The sequence below is a fragment of the Mastigoproctus giganteus genome, chromosome 6 (assembly GCF_048544385.1).
Source record: "Mastigoproctus giganteus isolate SK-2022 chromosome 6, ASM4854438v1, whole genome shotgun sequence".
In the NCBI taxonomy this organism is placed as follows: domain Eukaryota; kingdom Metazoa; phylum Arthropoda; class Arachnida; order Uropygi; family Thelyphonidae; genus Mastigoproctus; species Mastigoproctus giganteus.
Window position 1 is genome coordinate 197,147,514 of NC_143580.1, and position 22,721 is coordinate 197,170,234.

At 37.7% G+C, this 22,721-nt stretch overlaps 1 protein-coding gene across 1 annotated transcript in view; it reads right to left on the reverse strand.

Moving 5' to 3' along the window:
- The window catches only part of LOC150084857 (muscle-specific protein 300 kDa-like), a 437,962-nt gene that overhangs the window by 106,999 nt on the left and 308,242 nt on the right, over positions 1–22,721 (reverse strand). The window contains exons 19-20 of the mRNA XM_090376370.1: positions 12,295–12,459; positions 3,593–3,727 (exon numbers count right to left, since the gene is read on the reverse strand). Coding sequence (XP_090232496.1) covers positions 3,593–3,727; positions 12,295–12,459 — 300 coding nt within the window. The remainder of the gene's footprint in view (positions 1–3,592; positions 3,728–12,294; positions 12,460–22,721) is intronic.

Genomic DNA, 22,721 nt, shown 5'->3' on the forward strand with positions numbered 1-22,721 from the left:
AGCAGCAGCATGGAAAGCAAAGCAATGGAGATTTCCAGGCATCAAACAAATAAATACATGGGCTGTGTTAGGGTAACTAAGAGTAGAAACAGGTGCATGTATACTTGCATGTACACCAATACTAGGAGTATAGTTAATAAATTTGATGAGCTTGAAGTGCGAGTCAAGACATCAGAGGCAGATATTGTTGGGATATCACAGACATGTCACACAGATATAAGCAGTGCAAACTTGGAATTTGGGGAGTACAATGTGTACAGAAAGAATAGCCAGGACAGGAAGGGAGGGGGGGTTATGCTGTTAATTAAGAAACACATAAATCTAAGGAAGTGCATCCAATTGATGTTGGTGGACAATGAAATGTTGAGTCTGTTTGGCGTGACATAACCACTGACAAAGGAAAAGTGAGAGTAGGTGTGTGTTATAGGCCTAATGAATCTGATGAGTATAATGAGCAATTGTGCAGAGAAATAGAGTGGGCCAGTAAATCCGAATATCTTATAATGGGGGATTTTAATTTTCAGATATTGACTGGAAATTGTGGGTTGATCACTCACACACTAGCAAGAATTTTTTGGATTTATTGGATGACTGTTTTCTACAGCGGCATGTTCAAGAGGCAACCAGATCAAGAGTAATACTCTTGATCTGATTATCAGCAGCGATTATTCATGCATTAAGAATTTGCAGATAAAGAAACCACTGGGTGACAGTGATCACAATGTACTGATATGGGAATTACTTAAAAATGTAACTACATCAAGGCTAAAGGGAAGGGCTTTTGCTTTTGTACAGGTGACAACAGGGGTCTCAGACAGTTTTTAAATTCTGTACAGTGGGATCAACTGATGATGTTACCAATGTTGAATTCTAAATGGGAAGCCTTCTGGCACTTATTCGTGGAGGCTACTATGTTTTTCATTCCAACTAAGAAATACTGTTCAAGGTTCAGGCCTAAATGGATGTCAGATGAATTAATTAGGCTCGTGGCAGAGAAGAAAAATGTATGGGATGCATATAAATTATCAGGTGACACAGAAGCCTAAGGCAAATATAAGTCATAACGAAACAGGCCTACGCTCTCTGGATTCATTGAGGAATTTATTGTAGCTTAAACACAGAGCGTACAGATAAAGCAGAAAAAGCAGCATATATATATATATATATATATATATATATATTTCTGCTTTATCTGTACGCTCTGTGTTTAAGCTACAATAAATTCCGCAAATATAAGTCACAAAGGAGGTTAGGCAGTCGAAGGCAAATTATGAGAAATCTTTGGAAAAGGATGCAAAGAAAAACAGCAAAGAGCTCTTTACTTATGTAAACTCTAGAAGGAAAGGGATGAATCAGATTGGACCACTTAACATAGATGGGTTGATTATTGATGATCATGCTCAGGTAGCTGATAAACTGAATGAGTATTTTGCATCTACATTCAAACATGAGGAATTATTCAATGAGGGTAATGCCAGAAGTAAATCAAACTCTAACATGGAGCTAAGTGATTTGGTAATAATTGAGAGCAAAGTGGAGGAAAAATTGTTGAAGTTAAACATAAGGAAGGCACATGGGGTGGACAGGATTCATCCATTTATAATAAAGGAGGCAGCAAAGGAAGTAACCAAACAATGAGCCATAATTATGAGAGCTTCCTTGGATTCAGGGGAGGTCCCCATGGACTGGAGATGAGCAAATGTATCACCAATTCACAAAGTGGGTTCAAAAGGTGACAAAAGTAACTATAGACCTATTAGTTTAACTTGTGTTCTGGGGAAAATAATGGAATCACTGATTAAAGAAGTATTGCAGGATCATCTAGACAAGAGTGCAGTAATAGCTAAGACACAGCTTTGTTTTGTTAAAGGGAGGCCTTGTCTGACCAATTTGATTGGATAGTATGATGTGGTCACAAAGGAACTGAATGCCAAAAATAATTTTGATATCATATACTTGGATTTCAGACAAGCTTTTGATACTGTTGCATATGGAAGATTGTCGTATAAATTGGAGATGTATGGCATTAAGGGTACATTTCTACAATGGATAAAGGGATGGTTGAGTTGGAGACGACAGAGAGTGGTAATCAATAGACACTGCTCTTCATGGACAAATATTATTAGTGGATTTTCTCAGGGTTCGGTGCTGGGTCCATTGTTGTTTTGTGTATTCATCAATGATATTGATGAAGGTATATCATGATTAATGTCCAAGTTTGCAAATGATACAAAGGTTAGCAGGGTTGTTAACGACAGTAAAGACATTATGCTACTTCAACTGGATCTAGACAAGTTGGGAAAATAGGCTGAAAAGTGGCAACTGAAGTTTAACATTGACAAATGCAAAGTACTGCATATGGGTAGCAATAACCGTAGAGAAACGTATGGGTAGCAATGACCATAGAGAAACTGTGTGGTACTACACTCAGGAAAGTGAAAAGTGAAAAAGACCTGGAGATAATTGTTCAATCAAACATGAAGTTCGTTGAACATTGCAGATGGGCTGCCAGGACAGGTCATGGAGTCTTGTCAATGATATATAGGAATTTTGCTAGCAGGGATTATCCCGTTGTACAAGGTAATGGTCAGGACACACCTAGAGTACTGTGTACAGGTCTGGAGGCCTCATTTTAGGAAGGATGTAGGGTTGCAAGAATGAGTACAAAGAATTGCAACAAGATTGGTGAGGGGAACAAAGGGGTGCTCTTACCAAGAAAGGCTTAAGTTTTGCAGTGCCTGGAGAGTAGGCACTTGCAAGGTGATCTGATTGAGGTGTATAAGGCCTTGAATGGGTTGAGCAAGCTTAATGCTCATGGAATTCTTCCTCTTGCTCAGATTAAGAAACTGAGGGAGCATAGATTCAAATTGAGGAAAGACAGTTGTAGAATAGATGTGCAGATATTTGACTTTAGCCAGCGGGTGTTTGATTTGTGGAACAGACTTCCATCTTTTGTTGTGGAAGGTGATAGCCTAAATAAATTTAAGGCTGAACTGGACAGACATTTGGAATGAATGGTGGGGTGAAATGGGAGGGTTTTTTTTTTTTTTTTGGCTGATGCTGCATAAGCTTGCTTTCTTTCGTATGCCTCTACTAATGCTAATACTAAAAAGGAGTCATTTTTGTTTGAAGTCATTTGTTTTTTGGTCTATCAGTGGCATCTAGCAATGAAAACAGTACATGTAACTGTTTAAAATTATGCAGCAACAAAATTAGACACTTTTGAGTATTGTCACCAATTTATATTAATAAATATTATTAATTTTTAGCCAATTAATAATTTTTATTATAACTTTTAGCCAATTTTTTTACCTATACCCCAAGGAAGAGTATTATATTTCTGTTTCAGCTTACTTTTGGTGCAAACAAGAAAATCTTCACCATTGCTGGACTAGACTACATGGTGTTCTCAAAACATATTTCTCTGATGATTAAAGCACACATTGAGATTCAGTTTAATATCAAATTGACTCATAAATTTATATTCATTTGGGTAATTATCAACTACCTTTAATAGCTGCCCTATGAATATTATCTGATATCAAGATAACATAAGTGTTTAAAATATTCAATATATAAAAAAATAACTAACCTTCCATCTTGACTGCAGACTGGTTACTGTTTGTCTCACTTTATTTTGTTCTACTTCTGGAAGAGTAGCTAATACGTACTCACTTGCTTGAATAAGTTTCTTAATAAGACCTTCATCAAAGTTTTGGAAAAAAGCCTAAAGGAAAAATAACAAAAGCAACATAAAAAACTTGTAATAAATAAACTAATAAACACTTTTGACTGGACCTACAAAAAGCATAGTTTACTGTATTATAAGTCCTAATTCATTCTTAAAACATCTACGTAAATTTATGCTTATAAATTATTTCAATAATCTCATTCATCTATTACACATAAGAAAATAATTAATAAAGGTCAACCGTAATACATTTTGGGAGAGGGTCTATCCAGTTATCAGTTTGCTTCACATAAAACGTGAGTATAAAAACATTCATCATATCTATAATTTCACAAAAGAATTTAAAAAATATATATTACAGTTAATTATTTAATAATTAAACGTAATAACATTATTTAATAAATAACTCTCAACCCACAAGAAAGAATTTACATATTCTGTAATGTAAGGAGATTGCATACGATTCTGATAGAAAATACGAAGAGAATGAACAGAATAATTCTCAAGCGTGCAATATGGGGGTCAAAATATACCTCCCACACTACCAACGGTGGGTTAACATCTTTACTGCCTCAATGCATATGTACATAAAGTAGAACTATGAGTGTTCTACTTTACATGGGGGACCAAATATACCTCCCACACTACCAACAGTGGATTAACATCTTTACTGCCTCAACACCAGGGGCTCATATCTGGTGAGTATGGGCTTGCCACACCCAGGGTCCTGAGCTGAATATCATCATTCTTCTCTTTCTTGATGATTCCCTTCTACTTCTCTCTCTCTCTCTCTCTCTCTCTCTCTCTCTCTCTCTCTCTCTCTCTCTCTCTCTCTCTCTCTCTCAGGGTAACTTGGAATTTTTTTTTAACTGGTGCCTCAGGCTTCCTTGCACTATATGGCTAGTAATAATAATAATAATGCATATGTACATAAAGTAGAACTATGAGTGTTGTGCCGCAATGCACCCAAATGGCATGCCATAATGCATACAAGGGGTCAAACAACGAGTGCCATAAATATAAAGGCACATGAAATTAATAACTACTCAGTATTGGCATACTGATTAAATGCTTTGCAGTAATGCTTGACTTTTGTTTATAGACTTGACACAGTTTTCTTTGTTTTTTGCTTGTGATGATGTTTATGTACATGAATAAACTTTTTATAAAATTTTAAGATTTGTTCTGATTTACAACTCAGCACAAACTGAGCAAAAAGATTTTGCTTTTAGTAATAAATTCCAAACTTTTAATTTTCAACAATTATGTATGAATTTTTTGAATGCTAGGAATGTTGAAATGTTGAATTTTTTCAACATTCCAAAAATCGTGGCACATTGAAAGAGTTCTCCCACATTTAGGTGGCAATGAAAATGTTAAGCACAAATATCAGAAAGATGTTATAATGATATTTTCAAAAACATATATATAAGCAGATTTTGTTCTTGTTTAACTTTGCTACAGGCATGCAGAAAGCTTACAGATCCCCACTGATAAACATTCTTTCCTATACTTTAACCAGGTTGTCTACTAAACTACAACTCACAATGTCTTTCAAAAAATCTTTATCTTAATTTTTCTCTTATCTTAATTCTAAAAAATCTCTACCTAAATTATAGTATGGCCACTTGGGGATATTCTACACAATTCTTTTAATCATTAAATGCCCTATATAAAAAAGTAAAAATCTACATATTCACAGAGGCAGTAATCATTTAAAAAAAAAAGAAACTCAAAATGTTTTGTACCACAAATGGTTGAATGGGATACTTTTGCGCCCAAAACTTCAGAAATTATAACATGGACATAGATAAATACTTCTCATTCATTTTATTTTTATCAATAATTGCATCATAAAAACTATTAAAAAATAAACTATAACCAAAAGGGCAAAATTTATGTTTTAAAAGTTTTTTAAACAAAGGGTAAATCGCATCAGCTCAAATTCATTTCCCAAATTTCAGAAGCTTATGACATTAGTCACGTATAAAGTGAAAGAAAGTATTTTAGGATCTTTATAACACTGCAATAATAATAATAATAATAATAATAATAATAATAATAATAGGAGTATGTTAGCATAATTAACCTGGCAGAGCAGTTCACCCAAATGAGAAGGCACCCAGAGACAATCCTGAAGTTTCTCACTCGAGGAATCACATATTTGAAGCCTAAACACGAAGATACAAGGAAATCACCTGCCTCCCAACAATGTACAAGATCCTGACCAGCTGCATAACCAGGAAGATATCAGACCACTTGGAGAGCCAGAACATAATGACTGAACAGCAGAAAGGATGCAAGGAGCAATTAACCATAGATTATGTGGTTATGGAGCAAGCCTACAAGAAGAGCTGCAACATGTGCACAGCCTACATCGATTACCGCAAGGCCTTCGACTCCATGCCTCATAGCTGGCTAACAGAGGCGCTGAAATCTACAAAGTCAATCCGATAGTGACAAACTTTCTAGGAGAAGCGATGGCAAAATGGAGCACAAACCACCAATCTTTCAGGGAAATGTGCTGAGCCCATTGTTGTTCTGTGTAGCACTAAACCTTCTATTCACCATGCTCAACAGTAGAAAGTACGGATATAACCTCAAAGAAGGAAGGAAGGAAGAACCTGTACGCTCTCACCCACCTGATGTACAGGGATCACATCAAGCTCTATGCAACTGAGAAGCACCTCCATCAACTATTCCAGATCACCGAAGAACTCAGCAATGATATTAGGATTGAATTTGGTCTAGAAAAATGCAAGACCCACGGATTGCACCAGGGAAAATTAATCAACCAAAACTACCAGCTGCAAACTGGTAAAGAGATCAAAGCCATGGCAGAGGGAGAGGCCTACAAATACTTGGGGATGATACAGGCTCAGCAGTTACAGCACAAGGAAATTAAGGCCTGCCTGACCGAAAAATACCATCAGAGACTCAGAAGCCTGCTGAAAGCAAAGCTTAATGGAGAGAACACAGTTAAAGCCATAAACACCTATGCAGTCCAGTGCTAACATACTCCTTTGGGGTCATAGATTGGACTAACACCGAGCTGGAGGATATCATGAGAAAGAAAAGGAAAATGATGACCAAGAGCTGTCAACACCACCCGAAATCTGCCTTGGAGAGACTGACAATTGCCCCGGGAAGGAGGAAGGGGTCTGATAGACGTCATTGAGCAACAGAAGACAGCGATGGGCTGGTGGAGTGCTGCTGAAGGATTACTTCCAGAAACACACAGCAGCACTCCACCAGCCCATAAGGAAGATAGACAAGCGGTATACCCCAACCGACCTAAGCGAGGAGTCCCCCCCCCAACCAGGAGGTACAAATGAAGCTAGAAAGATGGGCAGAGAAGACACTCTATGGCAGACACTACAATGATCTCCATCAAGATCACATAGATAAAACTGCTTCCAACTGCTCATGAGTGGGGCACTCTTCCCCGAGACTAATGGATTCATGCTCGCCACCCAAGACCAGGTAATCAACACCAGCAACTATAGAAAATACATCGCCAAGGAGCCCGGAGTGTTCATTGACACATGTCGACGATGCCACCTGGCCTCAGAAATGATCCAACACATCACCGTGGGATGCAAGGTGATCATCCAGACTGAGTGCACTCATAGACACGACCAAGTAGCCAGGATAATACATCAGAAGCTATCAAGGAAATACCAGTTGATCGAAGAAAGTGTACCGCATTACAAGTACAAACCCCAGGCTGTACTAGAGATCCCAACCCACAAGCTAGACTGGGACTGTGCCATAATAATGGATAGGACAATCCCACACAACAGACCGGACATAACCCTTCTAGACAAGAAGGAAAAGGCTACCTATCTGATTGACATAGCGGAACCCAACACTAGCAATGTCCAGAAAACCCATGAGGAAAAAATCAGGAAGTACATGAACCTGAATCATGAGGTCAAGGAGATGTGGCAGATGCAAGAAGTAATGACCATCCCAATCATCGTGTCAACCACCGGTATGGTGCCAAAGACCTTACATAGCAGCCTAGCAGCAATACGTCTCCCAGAGAACACCTACAAGGAACTCCAGAAAGTCACAATCCTGAACACCTGTAGGATAGTCAGAGAGTTCCTCAACCAGATATTACAGCCACCCTGTGTACTTGGTAGCAGTACCAGTCACGGAATGGAATCCCTCAATCAGGGAGAAATAATATAAGAGCAATAATAATAATAATAATAATAATAATGCATTATCATTATTAAGTTTAAATAACTGTTGTTAAATTCAGAGCTATGCCATACTAATGTCAGCAAGAAATTATTATAATTAAACTATATCAATCATAATTATAAAAATAAAAGGGGAAAAGTAATAATATTCCAGAGACTTATTACAAAAGCCAGTGCTAGAATATAAACATCCAGTAGAAAGCTGAAACAAAAAACAAAAAAACAAAACATATTTCTAAATACTAATTGAGCAGCAGATTTAAAATGCAAAAAAAAAAAAAAAAAAAAAAAAAAATTTAACACTGCAAATTCAAGGTACTGCATATGGGAAGCAGTAATCCCAGATTAATGCATGAACAGTGTGATACTATACTCAGGGTGGTGGAAAACAAAAAAGCCTGAGGGTAACTGTGCAGTCAGATATGAAATTCTTTAAGCAGTGTACAGAGTCTGGCAGGGACCTCCCTGCCAGCTTCTATGCACTGCTTAGAGAATTTCATATTATGGTTTGCCAATGATATACAGGAATTTTGCTAACAGGGATAAGGAGATGATTAACCCATTGTACAAGGCAGTGGTTAAGCTGCATCTTGAGTACTGCACACAGATCTGGAGGCCTAATTTTAGGAAGGATGTAGATATGCTGGAACAGATGCAGACAAGGACAATGATATTGGTGAAGGGAGTGAAAGGGCGGTCTTACCAAAAAAGGCTTCAGTTCGACAAACTGCAGTGTCTGGAGACTAGTTACCTGCAAGGTGATCTGATTGAGGTGTTTAAGGCTTTGCTCTGAGCAGATTGAGCAAACTCAATACTGATGGCATTCTTCTTCTTGCTCAGAGAGGGGGAGGTATCCTTCCTCATTTTGAGGAAGTATGTTGCAGGGCAGATGTGCAGAAAATTCAAGGAAGAACTAGATAAATTATTGGAGGGGATGGACAGGTAACGAGGAGAAGGGGTTTTTTTTTTTTTTTGCTGATACTTCATAAACTTGCTTTCTTCCATCATTTGCCAATACTAATACTAATATTGTTAAACAAATCAAAAACAATCAATGTACACAGTGTCAAGGTCTCCTTGACACTGCATACATTGATTTCAATGCTACTGCAAATTCTGGAAGCATTTCTGATAGCCTTCCTTTGGAATTTCTAATGCAAATTCATCGCTTAGAAATATCATTCATTTTAAAATGCAACAAAACACATAAACATCTAATCAGTGCACATTAATTCAGATTGGCACATAATGACATTTAGCTGTCATTGCACCGTAAAACCTCCAACAACAACTAATTCAGACTGACTGCAGATAAATGAATGAAATAGTTCCTGTGTTGCATTCTAAATAATTTCCTCAGTCGTATATCTGTGACCTTTCAAAGTTCAGGAAACTAAAGTAAATTATGGGAAGATAAATCTAGTGAGTAGGACAGATGAAAGGTCAGAGCAACTTCTTGCATGGTAGCTGGAGGATCAGCATAGAATTCTTGCATCCTGCATTATCATGTATGCTGCATGTACAAATTCCCTGAAGCCGCTTCCCTGGACATTTCTCCGAACAGCATAACTGAGTGGAATTAAGGCTGATGGAAATTCTCTTATAAAATTAGGAAAAAAAGTTATTTTGTCTGATTTTGGTAGAGAAAGATATATTGTATTTGTTCAAAGAGAAGTTTGTCTAATGAGACAAATTTTGTTAGTCTCAAAAAAAAAATTATAGAATTTTTTAATCACATTATTGTCCATAATATAAGATAGCATTAGCATTAGTAGAGGCATATGCTTAAATTTATTTAGGCTATCAACTTCCACAACAAAGGATGGAAGTCTGTTCCACCAACCAACTACCCGCTGGCAAAAGGCAAACTTCCGCACATCTATCCTAAAACTGTCATTTCTCAATTTGAATTTATGCCCTCTCAGGTGATTATTCTGAGCAGAAGGAAGAATCCCATCAGCATTGAGCATGCTGATGGGACTCATTAAGCATGCTGAGCCTTTACGAAAGCAAAAACCCTTCCCTTTACCCCTGATGGTAGTTACCTCTTTGAGTAAATCCCACTTCAGCACACTGTGATCACTGCCACCTAGTGGTTCCTTTATCTGCAGATTCTTAATGCATGAAGAATCACTACTGATAAACAGATCAAGAGTATTACTCTCTCTAGTTGTCTCCCGAACATGCTAATGTAGAAAACAATCATCCAATAAACCCACAAATGCCTTCCTAGTGTGTGAGTAACTAACCCACAAATTCCAGTTAATATCAGGGAAATTAAAATCCCCCATTATAAGACTCCCTGATTTAATGGCCCACTCTATTTCCCTGTACAGTTTCTTATTATACTCATCAGTGTCATTACGCCTATAACACACTCCTACTCTCAATTTTGATCTCCCAATGCTTATGTCACACCAAAATGACTCGACACTGCACTGTCCAGCGATGTCGACTGGCTTCACTTCTTTGGATTTTATGTGTTTCTTAACTAATAGCATAATCCCTCCTCCCTTCCTATCCTGTCTATCCTTCCTGTACACATTGTACTCCCCAAATTCCAGTTCTGCATTCCTTATATCTGAGTGACACCACGTCTCTGATATCCCAGCAATATCTGCCTTTGATGTTATGAGCAATACCTCAAATTCATCAAATTTATTTACCAAACTCCTAGCATTGGTGTATACACAAGTATACATGCACCTGTTCCTATTCTTAGCTACCCTAACACAACACATGTGTTTACTTGAATCACAATGGCTCCCAGTCTCTGAAGTACCCTGAATCCTGTTTTCCAGGCTGCTGCTCATTCCAGTAGAAGCAGTGCAAGAATCACTTTCACCTCTGCCAGTGGCTACTGTTAATCTATTATTCCTTGTATTCCCCCCAGCTAGCAGTTTTCTGACCCACCTAACATTGTCTCGTTAGCATCAGCAAATATTCTTGCACACTTTGTATTTAAGTGTATCCCATCCCTGTAGAAGCAGTCTCTCCTGTTAACAAGTACAGACCAGGCTGAAAAAAATTCTACCCCTTGTGTCTTGCACCATCTTTCCAGGGCCGAATTGATCGACAAGGCTCTCATCATATACTTTCTGCTATTGTGTCTGGGCAGAATTGCAAACACTTTCAAATTCAACCCTAATTCATGGGTTTTTTCAACAGTGACCTGTACTTGTTAAGTAATTCCACTGGTCTCCTACTCTTAATATCATTAGTGCCCACATGTATCACCTTTTGTGCCCTTAAAAGATGATATTTGCTCTACACCGCCATCAACCTTTGCCCCTGGCAGACATACCCTGGTCCTGTTCCGCCTATCGTTTTTACATACCATGTTTTCCGTTTCCCTGATAATAGAGTCACCGACAACTACTAGTTCCTGTGGGACCAGCGCATTTTGCCTTGGGGTTGCCGCTATGTTGCATGATGATCAAGTGCAAGCTCTGGTATTGATGTGGGCAGCTGAGAGTTTGATGGGTCCCTCAATTTAGATCCTTTGAGGGCATCCACCATGTCCTTCAAGCTCTCATATAAGCCCGTAACAATGCTGAGTTGTTACCTGATTTCCTCACGCTCCTTACATCGCGCAAACACAAAGACATTCCCCTTGGCAATATCATGTCCTGTACCTGATTGCTCCACAAACATCAAACAAGCAGTGCATTTTAAAAGGCTGTGATTCAGAGGGCAACTGCCCTCCTCAGTTCTCCCCTGAGCCACAGCACTCCCATTAGCTTGAGCCTTTTGCTTTGCTGCTCTGGTCTGAGTCATGATTTCGATTTAATTTCAATTTCAGTACAAAATTATAACCCTAAACTTATATCTCAATGCAGTTATAACACTATATATTTATATAAATATATTTTTTTCAGTATCGAGTATTATCTCCGAGTTTCGTTATATAACTTCCGTATCAAGTTATGTATTAATTAATAATGTTACATTTGTAAAATCTAAGTCGTTATATGTATTTAGTTAAAAAGTACAATTTAATTGACAATGAAGTTTAACAAAATTAATAAATTTTACTGATTAATTGATAATATTATATACTATACTATACTAAGCTAACGCTATCTAGTTCGGGAAAAAACATTGTATTGTATAACAATGGCGGCAAGGTACGAACGGTAAATCTATGGACACTTAAGTATTAATTATTTTCCAAAATCTCACTGTCTCAATTCAGAATGAGTATAATAAGATACACAGTATAATAATCAGGCTTGAAATAATGTAGACTTATAATAAAGAAAGAAAATTGTTAGTAAATAAATTAATTTATTTAACAATATTCCTAAAAATTTGTCTAAATTGGGAAGAGGATAATTTTTTTAATATTCGTCAGTTTAATATTATTTGCATTCATATATACATAAAACAAACCTTCTGGGATTCAAGTCGAGCAAAGTTGGAAGGATTTTCATTCAGTAATTTTTCTGCAGTCTGCAAACATTCTTTAACAGCATGAACCATATCATTATAATGCTGCCATCTACTTGAAGCATCTTGCATTGCTTTTTCCCATTGACGAGCTAAACACATGCAGTTCTGAAAAATACATTTCATTAATGATTAAGTGACAATATAAAATATAAAATTATTATATACAGTATACCCAGCATAAAATAAAATATAAGTACAATTTCAGTAGCTTTCGGAACTCGTGTCCCTTTATCAACTGACAAATTTGAATACATTACAAGCAAAGTGTGGCACGTTACTCATTCGTTACTCATGACGAATGAGTAACGTGCCACACTTTGCTTGTAATGTATTCAAATTTGTCAGTTGATAAAGGGACACGAGTTCCGAAAGCTACTGAAATTGTACTTATATTTTATTTTATACTGGGTATACTGTAAATAAATATCTATTTGTTAAACTATGGACCCCAGTACTCCAGGCCCATTTGTCACTAAATTATTATATGATTTCAATACCAATATATAATACATAATAATAATATCTTTTAATACATAATAATAAGTATCTTTTAATACATAATAATAAGTATCTTTTAATATATAATACATAATAATAAATATCTTTTAATATATAATAATAAGTATCTTTTAAAGTGACTAATATTATAATCCATATCTTTCTACATTACATTTTGGCTCATAACGTTTTGTTCATATATGTATTTTGTACTCCACTGTATTGATTTTGAAAAAAATCTGAGACAAAAAAAGTAATTTTTTCATTCATCACCCATTCCTCCATATTTTATATCTTCTATTCACATCTTTATAGCACAGTATTAACCAACAGTTTGGTAATCAAGTAATATGGAAATTGGTGAAATAATGAGCACTTAAACCAGTGGTTTTCAACCTTTTTTTAATAACGGCATCCCTAAGTAATTTATTTTGCGGCACCCCTACTCAATACTCAATTTTTTGTCTGTTAGATCCGATTCTCTCTCTCTCTCTCTCTCTCTCTCTCTCTCTCTCTCTCTCTATATATATATATATATATATACATATATATATATAGTATTAAAAAATAAATGTCATATGATAGATATTACAATAATATAATTCAGAGGTGAACGGTTCGCTCCCGTTTCTGGACGTGCTAGTGCATCGCGTAGGCCCACGTCTAGAGATCTCAGTATACCGCAAACCCATGTGATGCGGTCAATTCACCAACTACGGGTCCGGCCACGCTCCAAGCCATCTCAATAGCACTGCCCGCACCCTATTCTCCAGAGCCTGGAGCCATTCCAGCACCGACACAATTAGACGTAACGAGATCTCCCGTGTGAAGGCGGACCTAACCAGATGCGGTTATCCATCCCATGTACTAAACAGATGCTTGTTACAGGCAGAAGAACTTACATCCAACCCAAGACCTCCGAAGCAAGTCGGCATATCGTCCGCCTACATTCCGTACTATCCAGGAGTGTCAGGACGTATCTCGAAGATCCTTAGAAGTTACAACATCAAATGTGTGCAATTACCCGGTAGGAACCTACGTTCACTTGTCTCCAGTGTGAAGACCCCTGTCACACCTGTCTTACGCAGCAATGTAGTGTACCGTATCACCTGTAGGGCCTGTAACAGTTGCTACGTAGGTGAGACATCGAGACGTCTCTAGGATCGCCTCACGGAACACGACAGAGCAATCCGGCTTGCCGAAACTGACCAGTCCGTGCTCGCAGAACATTTTTGGGCTAAATTAAGCTTAATTTCTGAAAGAAATTAAGCTTAATTTAGACCTTTGATATGATAATCCTGTTGTTGTTGTTGTTTGGAGCATTAGCAGCTAAGGCCATATTGCTCCTGGAATATGCGGTGGTCATTCCCTGACCTTTCCGCATCCTCCGTATTTGGTGGTGACGGGCTCGAACCCCGGTCTAATCAAGAAGCGTGTGCTACGCACTGCTGCTCCTTCCCACCACAGAGCAATCCGGCTTACCGAAACTGACTAGTCCGTGCTCGCAGAACATTTTTGGGCTACCAACCACGATCTTGACCCCAAGCGCGACTTTGAGATAGTGGACCACGCGCGACACTTTCGCCACCGCCTATGGCTAGAGTCACTAAACATAATAAACAATCCTAAGGCATTAAATCGCCAGAAAGGCATGCATCTACATCCCATCCTAGAGACAACCGTTTTATTGATGGATGATCACTACACGTCCGTGCTACAACAATGATGCATGATTAACGTGCCACACTTTGCTTGTAATGTATTCAAATTTTATATTAACTTATCAGTTGATAAAGGGACACGTGTTCCGAAAGCTACTGGTTTTTGTACTTATATTTTATTTTATTTGTACTTTATTCGTTAATAAATAACTGGGTATAACTGTATATATCTGTATTTGAAACTATGGACCCCAGTACTCCAGGCCCATTTGAACCCATGTTTAGTCTCCAGAGCAAAACTCCGGCAAACACTCTCCCATCTCTTCCCTCATGAAGTATGTATGATGGAAGATATGGGAAAGGTTAGGATAGACATCATAGCAAGATACTCTGGGGTTACTTTAGCAGTAACCCCAGAGTAACATACCAACTGTGCAGTGACTCAGTGGAGAATGGAAAAGACCTGTGTAATTGCACAGTAAGATATGAATTTTCTTAACAGTGCAGACAGGCTGTCAGAGTAGCTTACGGGTCTTGTCAATGATATGCAGGAATTTTTCTAGCAGGGATAAGGAGATGATTATCCCTTTGTTAAGGCAATGGTCAGGCCACGCTTCAGTACTTCTGAAAATGAGGCTTCCACAACTGGAGGCCTCATTTTTGGAAGGATGTGGAGCTGCTGGAACAAGTACAGAGAAGGGTACGCGAGATTGGTGAGGGGGAACAAAGGGTTGCTCTTACCAAGAAAGACTTAAGTTTTGGAAATTGCAGCATCTGGAGACTAGGCACCTGTGAAGTGATCTGATTGAGGTGTAAAAGACCGTTGGTTTGAGCAAGCTAAATGCTGATGGGATTCTTCCACTTCTCAGATTATGCACTTGAGGGGGCATAAATTCAAATTCAGGAAAGACAGTTATATAACAGATGTGCAGAAATTTTCTTTTAGCTATTGGTGTTTGATTGCTGGAATTGTCGAGGCCACATTATGTCAAAGAACTGGGTATATTCTTACCATGTGTATACCATATCTTCAGTTCTTCATACAGCCTGTCCCCTCCCAACTTTTCTTACTACTGAACACATCATGAATTGTCATACTAATAGAACAAACTTATCTGAAAAAATATCTAAACCTCACAAACACTTCCTTGTTCATTTCACAAATATACGTGGTCGCAGTTCTAATCTTAGGCGCCTCTGTAGCCAGGTGGGAAGGAGCAGCAGTGCGTAGCACACTCTTCTTGATTATACCGGGGTTCGAGCCCGTCACCACCAAATACGGAGGATGCAGAAAGGTCAGGGAATGACCACTGCATATCCCGGAGCAATATGGCCTTAGTTGCTAATGCTCCTAAAAACCAAATAACAAACAACAAACAGTTCTAATCTCAATGATGTCCATCTTCACTTATATTCTGCAAAATCCCACATATTTATTCTGACAGAATCCCAGTTATCAGTTGATTTAACCATTTCTCATCTCAGCTGTCTGAATTATTCGCTGTATGATTCCTTTTGTCTCAAAGGTGGTACCTGTGCATATGTTTGTTCTCATACTCCCTGGCAGAGACTTAGTAACCAGGTCCAAACTCCAATAATCACTTAGAACTCTTTGACTTCTCTTTGAAACTTGACTTCCTCCGGTCCAACTTTCCTAACAGTGAGTTAATATTCCTTGGTGATTTTAATGTTTACAACTCTTGCTGGCTTCCATTTTTTAGTCATATGAACCTAGCTGGCCAAGATGCTGGGGCTTTTGTAATTACTAATGACCTCACACAGATTGTTCATTTACCTGCCAGAATGCCAGACAATCCTAACCACGCAGCCAACATGTTGATCTTTTTCTCACAAACAACCCTTCTAAGTGCACGGTCAAGTTGAGTGGTCCTCTAGGCACCTCAGATCACCTTGGTGATGGTCTCTCTTCTCCCATGGAGCCTTTCTCTCTTGGACATCCTTAAACTCATGTTGTTTGGCATTACAAGAATGCAAAATGGAATGGAATGATCTGCGAGATTTCTTTTCTTCTTTTCCTTGGTCATATTACTGTTTCAAATCTTCTGATGTCAACATTTGCTCAGATTGTGTCAGTGAAATTATAATTGTAGCAATGGAATCCTAATTCTACACTCTACCTTAAAATCTCGTCCTTTATCTTAAACAAGGTTTTTCAATAATTGTACTAAGGCTGTTCAAGAGTAGAATGTTGCATATTGTAATTAGCTTGTTTCTGAATCTCCAGGTTCATTTTCTGCCTACACCAAAGCATGCAACCATTGTAAAGCAGTTAGCATTAGCATTAGCATTAGTAGAGGCATATGATGCAAGAAAGCAAGCTTATTCAGCATCAGCCAAAAAAAAAGAAAAAAAAAAAAAAACAACCACTACTCCCATTTCACCCCTCAATTCGTTCGAAATACCTGTCCAGCTGAGCCTTAAATTTGTTTAGGCTATCAACTTCAACAACAAGCGATGGAAGTCTATTCCACAAACCAACTGCCAGCTGGCTAAAGGCGAATTTCCGCACATCTATCCGACATCCGTCCTTCCTCAATTTGAATTTATGCCCTCTCAGGTGATTATTCTGAGCAAGAGGAAGAATTCCATCGGCATTGAGCATGCTCAAGCCATTCAAAGCCTTGTACACCTCTATCAGATCACCTCGGCGATGCCTAGTCTCCAGGCTCTATAATTTGCAAAACTTAAGCCTTTCTTCGTAAGAGCAACCCTTTGTTCCATTCACTAATCTTGTTGCCCTTCTCTGTAATCTTGTTGCCCTTCTCTGTAGGCTATTGTCGAGAGTATTGTGAGCATGTGGTTGTTTTGCTGCTAGCTCCTGCATTGTCGATCGTATCTTTGGTTTATTGTGATCTGACTGTGGAAGTATTTCTTTAGGTGTTATTAACAGTTTCAAGGTGAAATATTACTTAGCTTTGTGATACAAAGACAGCTATCTGATTAAGTGAGTGTGGTTTACCACATCGGCAGAGCCAATATGGCTGCCATGTGGTAAAGATCGTCGTCGGCGGATCTAGTTTTGGCGGGAAACGTAAATCAGTTTTCCTTTTTTGCGTTGAACCTAAAAGGTATTGTTCAAGAACACAGGATTTAGAAGTTAGAATTATTGAAATACTGTAGTTGTTTTTACTAATATAGTTGGAAGTTGCTTATTTAATACTACTAATATTAATCTATTTGTGAGTTTTTGATATCAAAGAATTATGGAAGATAGAAATCCTAATGGTAAACGATCTTTAGACAGATCCAGCGGGGAGGGAGAGGATACTTCACCCCTACTCCCACCTAAAATTCCTCAATCTCATGGCGATATACGAAGGTTAGGTGAGTTTGTATATTCCAAAAGTATTGGTCACGAGCAGTTAAGACCCGCGGCTCAGTTAATACGAGAGCAGAGCACAGGTGGTGAGTTATTTGAAGTGGAGGGGATTGGGTCTATTCCCACCCCTATTTTGAATACAGATTCAAGTACAATGACTGATGAATGTGAAAATTATGCGAGTAGAATAACTGAGGAGTGTGATAATATTCAAGATGCGTCCTCTGTATATTCGGTTATTTCTAAAATGCGAAAAGATATCACAAGTTTTCTTTTCGGAGAGGCTAATAAGGTGACTAAAAAAAATGGGGATATCATTATGGATAAATGGTGTAATTTGGAGACTGTAACAACTGCACTATTGATAGAAAATGAGAGATTAAAAGCCATTAATGAGGAAATTGATAAAAGAGCCCAATTGCTACAAACAGTGTTACAAACTTTATCTGTGGTCTCCGGCAAACACATTCAACAGGATGAACCAAAGTCAGGTGTAGATACAGATGAGTTCCTGACGGATAGGTTACATACACAAGAGCCTGTGCGTACCTATGCTGATACTGTGAAGGCTACTATTGAGAAGGGTGTTTCTTCTAGTGATCTTATTAAATCATCTAATAATTCTAATAATGTTCTAATAATTAGAGCTTCAGATAACAGTGACCTGAAAACAAGTTCTGATGTGAAAAATGTAGTTACAACAACTCTTAAAAATGATTTGAAGAATGTAAAAGTGAAATCTTTGCGACTTGTTCGCAATCGAGGAGTGGTTGTGGAAACAGCTACGAAATCAGATTTGGACTGCTTAACTTCAACGGCGGCGTTTTCCGAAGCTGGAGTGATCACTGGCGTTCCTCGTAAAGGTAATCCATCAGTCATAATTTATGACGTCCCACGGGATCTTTCAAAGGACGATATTGTGGATAATCTTTATAACAAGAACTTGATAGATTACGGTTTCACATTAGAAGAAGTGAAGCAACAAACAGTTTTTCGTTTTACTACTCAGGCCAGGTCGTCATCGCTAGTTCATTGGGTTGTTAGCTTCTCACCTAAAATTTATAAATATGTGTCCTCCCTGGACAGGTTGTTTTTGACTTGGAGTTCTCATAAGCACCGTCCTTATACGATAGTCACTAAATGTTTTCTGTGTCTTGGGTATGGACATACTACCCAATATTGTTCGCATGAGTCCCCGTCTTGTGGACATTGTGCTCGAAGTGGGCACGTATTTAATGAGTGTCCATTTAAGGAAGAGCCACCTAGTTGTATCAACTGTAAGAGACGTAGGAAGGAATATCAGCACTCGGTTAGGGACGGCACGTGTCCCGAGTACTTACGGGCATTACAGACGGCATGATTAAGGACCGCCAATGAATAATAGTTATAATAATACCAATAGAAGTTTTATTCCCGGAGATGGAGCTGTTATTGGAGATAATAATGTTCTTGCTGATTCTCCTGTGTCTTTGCTTGCTGGTATTAGGATTATGCAAATTAACGGTCAGCGTTCTAGAGCAGTATCGGACGAAATTCGAGTGTCTGCTGAGCAAAATGCTATTGATATTATTGCAATTCAAGAGCCTTATACTGTTAAAGTGCAACCTGCATATACTCCAAAGGTAACGGGATTTCCACTCACTGCCCGTATAATTCAACCGGTCTCTGAGGAACTTAAAACATGTATTGTGGTGTTAAATAGTCAGCTTGATATCACTATAATCAATGGTTTATGCAATAGAACGGCTACTTGTATTTTGGTTACATATTTGAATTTGAATTTTTATTTAATTTCTCTATATTGCCCTCCCTCAGAAGATTTTAATTTATCCCTGAATTATCTAGAAACAACTTTAAATTTCTTGGGTCCACAGAATGTCTTAATAACTTCTGACGTAAATGCTAAATCTCCACTCTGGTTCAGTAATGGAAGTGATCGTCGTGGTCATATGTTGGAGGAATTTATTATTAATAACAGCTTAAATGTAATAAACCTACCTCAAGAAGTAACAACCTTTTCCAGCTCTGTTGGAGAATCAAATATTGATGTGACATTAACTAATTTTAATTTTAAAGCAATTGTTCGTGATTGGATGGTGATTACTGATTGGACAACAAGTGATCATCGGGTTCTATTTTTTGTTGTTACTGATTTTTCTAAACCTGGAGATCAATTTTTACTACAGCCAGCTTTAGTCAGATTTTCTATAAATCATATAAACTGGGAATTATTTGACTCATCCATTTCTGCAGATTTCCCTGAACAAGACTTTTCGTCTCTTCACTCTTTTACGGCTGCTGGAATTGCTGCCTTATTACGCCAGTCATTACTTAAGGCCTCTTACAAATCGGCCAGCAAGAAAAAGATTAGTTTAAAGACCTGTTCCTGGTGGACCTCAGAATTGTCTTCTTTAAGGAAAAAGGTACATCAAGCCCGTCGAAAATATCAGCGTCGACGTAGGGATTGGCATTCTGATGAAGTAGCTTATTTTTACTCTCAATACATTTTACTCAAACAACGTTATGTAAAGGCTATAGCCACACGTAAACGGGAAACATGGAAGGAGTTTGTTCACAGTGCTGGTAATGATAATCCTTGGGGTCTTATTTATAAGATAGCTCGTAATAAGATTCACTCTTTAGACGTATACGGTACTGTGAAAGAAGATTTCCTGGAGACTACTGATTGGATAAATACAGTTAATGTTATTCTTGACAGACTATTCCCGGTGGATGATCTAACTACTGATTCTGTTGTACATTCAAATATTCGAGTTGCAAATTCGCTTTATACCACCAATATTCAGACAGAAGAATTTACCATTGATGAGTTAACCTCTGTTGCTAAAAAGATTAATATTAAGAAATGTCCAGGGATAGATCTGGTTGAAAATACATTTATTTTGCGATTTTTCAAATTGCGTCCACAAGTACTGCTTTTACTTTTTAATAAATGTCTTCAAGAAGGTCTCTTTCCTGATATGTGGAAAATTGCGCTTTTAAAACTGATTAAAAAACCAGATAAACCAGCATTAAATCCTAGATCTTATAGGCCTATTGCACTTTTGCCAAATCTTGGGAAGTTGCTAGAGCGCCTAATGACTCTGCGTGTTACTGATCTTCTTCAGTCGAAAAATATGGTGTCCTCTAATCAATACGGGTTCTGTGTAGGGAAGTCTTGTGAAGATGCACTTGTTGAATTTGCTCGCAGCATTGAGAATTCAACATCAAAGTACACGTTAGCTACCTTTGTTGATTTCGAGGGCGCATTTGATTCTCTATGGTGGCAGAGTGCTCTCGAACGGTTACGATCAGCTGGATGCTCTCAGCAACTGTACCATCTGTTCGCAAGCTATTTCAGTAATCGTCACATTTTAGTGAAATCTAAATTTCAGGAGGTGTCTAGAGAAGTCTCACGAGGATGTCCCCAGGGATCTATCTTAGGGCCTCTTATATGGAATATGGTATTACAGGATTGGATTTCCCGTTGTTTCAGTAGCACTAAAATCATCGCTTATGCCGACGATCTCACTATCTTAATTCATGGTTCATCTAGATCTGCTATCGAAAGTAATGCCAATGATGTCTTACAAAATTTATTTCAATGGACAGTGGATAATAAATTGACAATAAGTTTGTCTAAGACTAAAATGATGATCTTTGGATCACATTTAAACCCTCAACGACCCCCTTTAGTGAAGATTAATAATAACAGGATTCCACTTGTCTCTGAAACTAAATTACTTGGGATTACAATCGACTCAAAGCTTAATTTTGTCTCTCATTTAAATAATGTAACAACAAAGATCAGAAGATTCACTGGTGCTATTGTAAAAATTTCTCGTTCAGACTGGGGACTTTCTAGACGTACCATGAGAATTTATTATAATGCCGTATTCCTTCCTATGGCTACTTATGCGGCAGGTGTATGGTTTCACAGGCTTAGAACTGTTAAATTTCAATTGAAGTTGGCTACTGCAACGCACAATATTATTATGTATGTTAAGAGCTTGTCGTACTGTTTCAACTTCTGCACTGCAGGTTCTTGCAGGTGTATTGCCATTGGACCTTCACGTTGCTTACAGAGGTCTTTGTTATAGGTTAAAAAACCAACTATCAACTGAATTTATGGGTTTGGTTCTGAACATTAATTCAGATATTAAGCAAGAACGTAATCGTTTGTGGAATGAAATGATAAATCTATGGCAGACACGCTGGGATACGTCATCTGTCGGATCTGTTACTAGGACTTTTTTCCCTGAGGTGACCTTTTGTGTAAAGCAGAAACCTGTCTGGTTCTCTTTGGATTTATATACATCCTTCCTCTTAACGGGACATGGATCTCTTAACGAAAAACTATGTCGTTTTGGTCTTTCTAGGACGGAAGCTTGTCAATGCGGGGAAAATGAAAATTGGAGCCACATTTTATTTGAATGTCCGCTGTATAATGACTTTAGAGATGTTCTTCGTTCGTCAGTTTCTACACTCTCTCATGGGCATGAAACTTTGCTGGTGGGAGACAAGAATTCTTATGTTGCTCTTCAGCAGTTTGCATCCGATGTTTTCACAAGAAGAAGAATTTGTTATACGTCTACGAATAATTCTACTTCTTTGTCTGGTGAAGCTACTCAATAGGGAGCAACATTCCCAAATTTTTTTTTTTTTTATATTTATTTTTATTTATTTTTTATTTATTTATTTTTATTTTTATTTATTTATTTATTTTTTTTTTATTAGTTTATTCATTTATTTTCTATTTATTTATTTATTCATTTACTTTTTATTTATTTGTTTATTATTTATTTTATTTTATTTTATTTATTTATTTATTTATTTATTTTTTTTTTTTTTAACACCACGGGAAATCC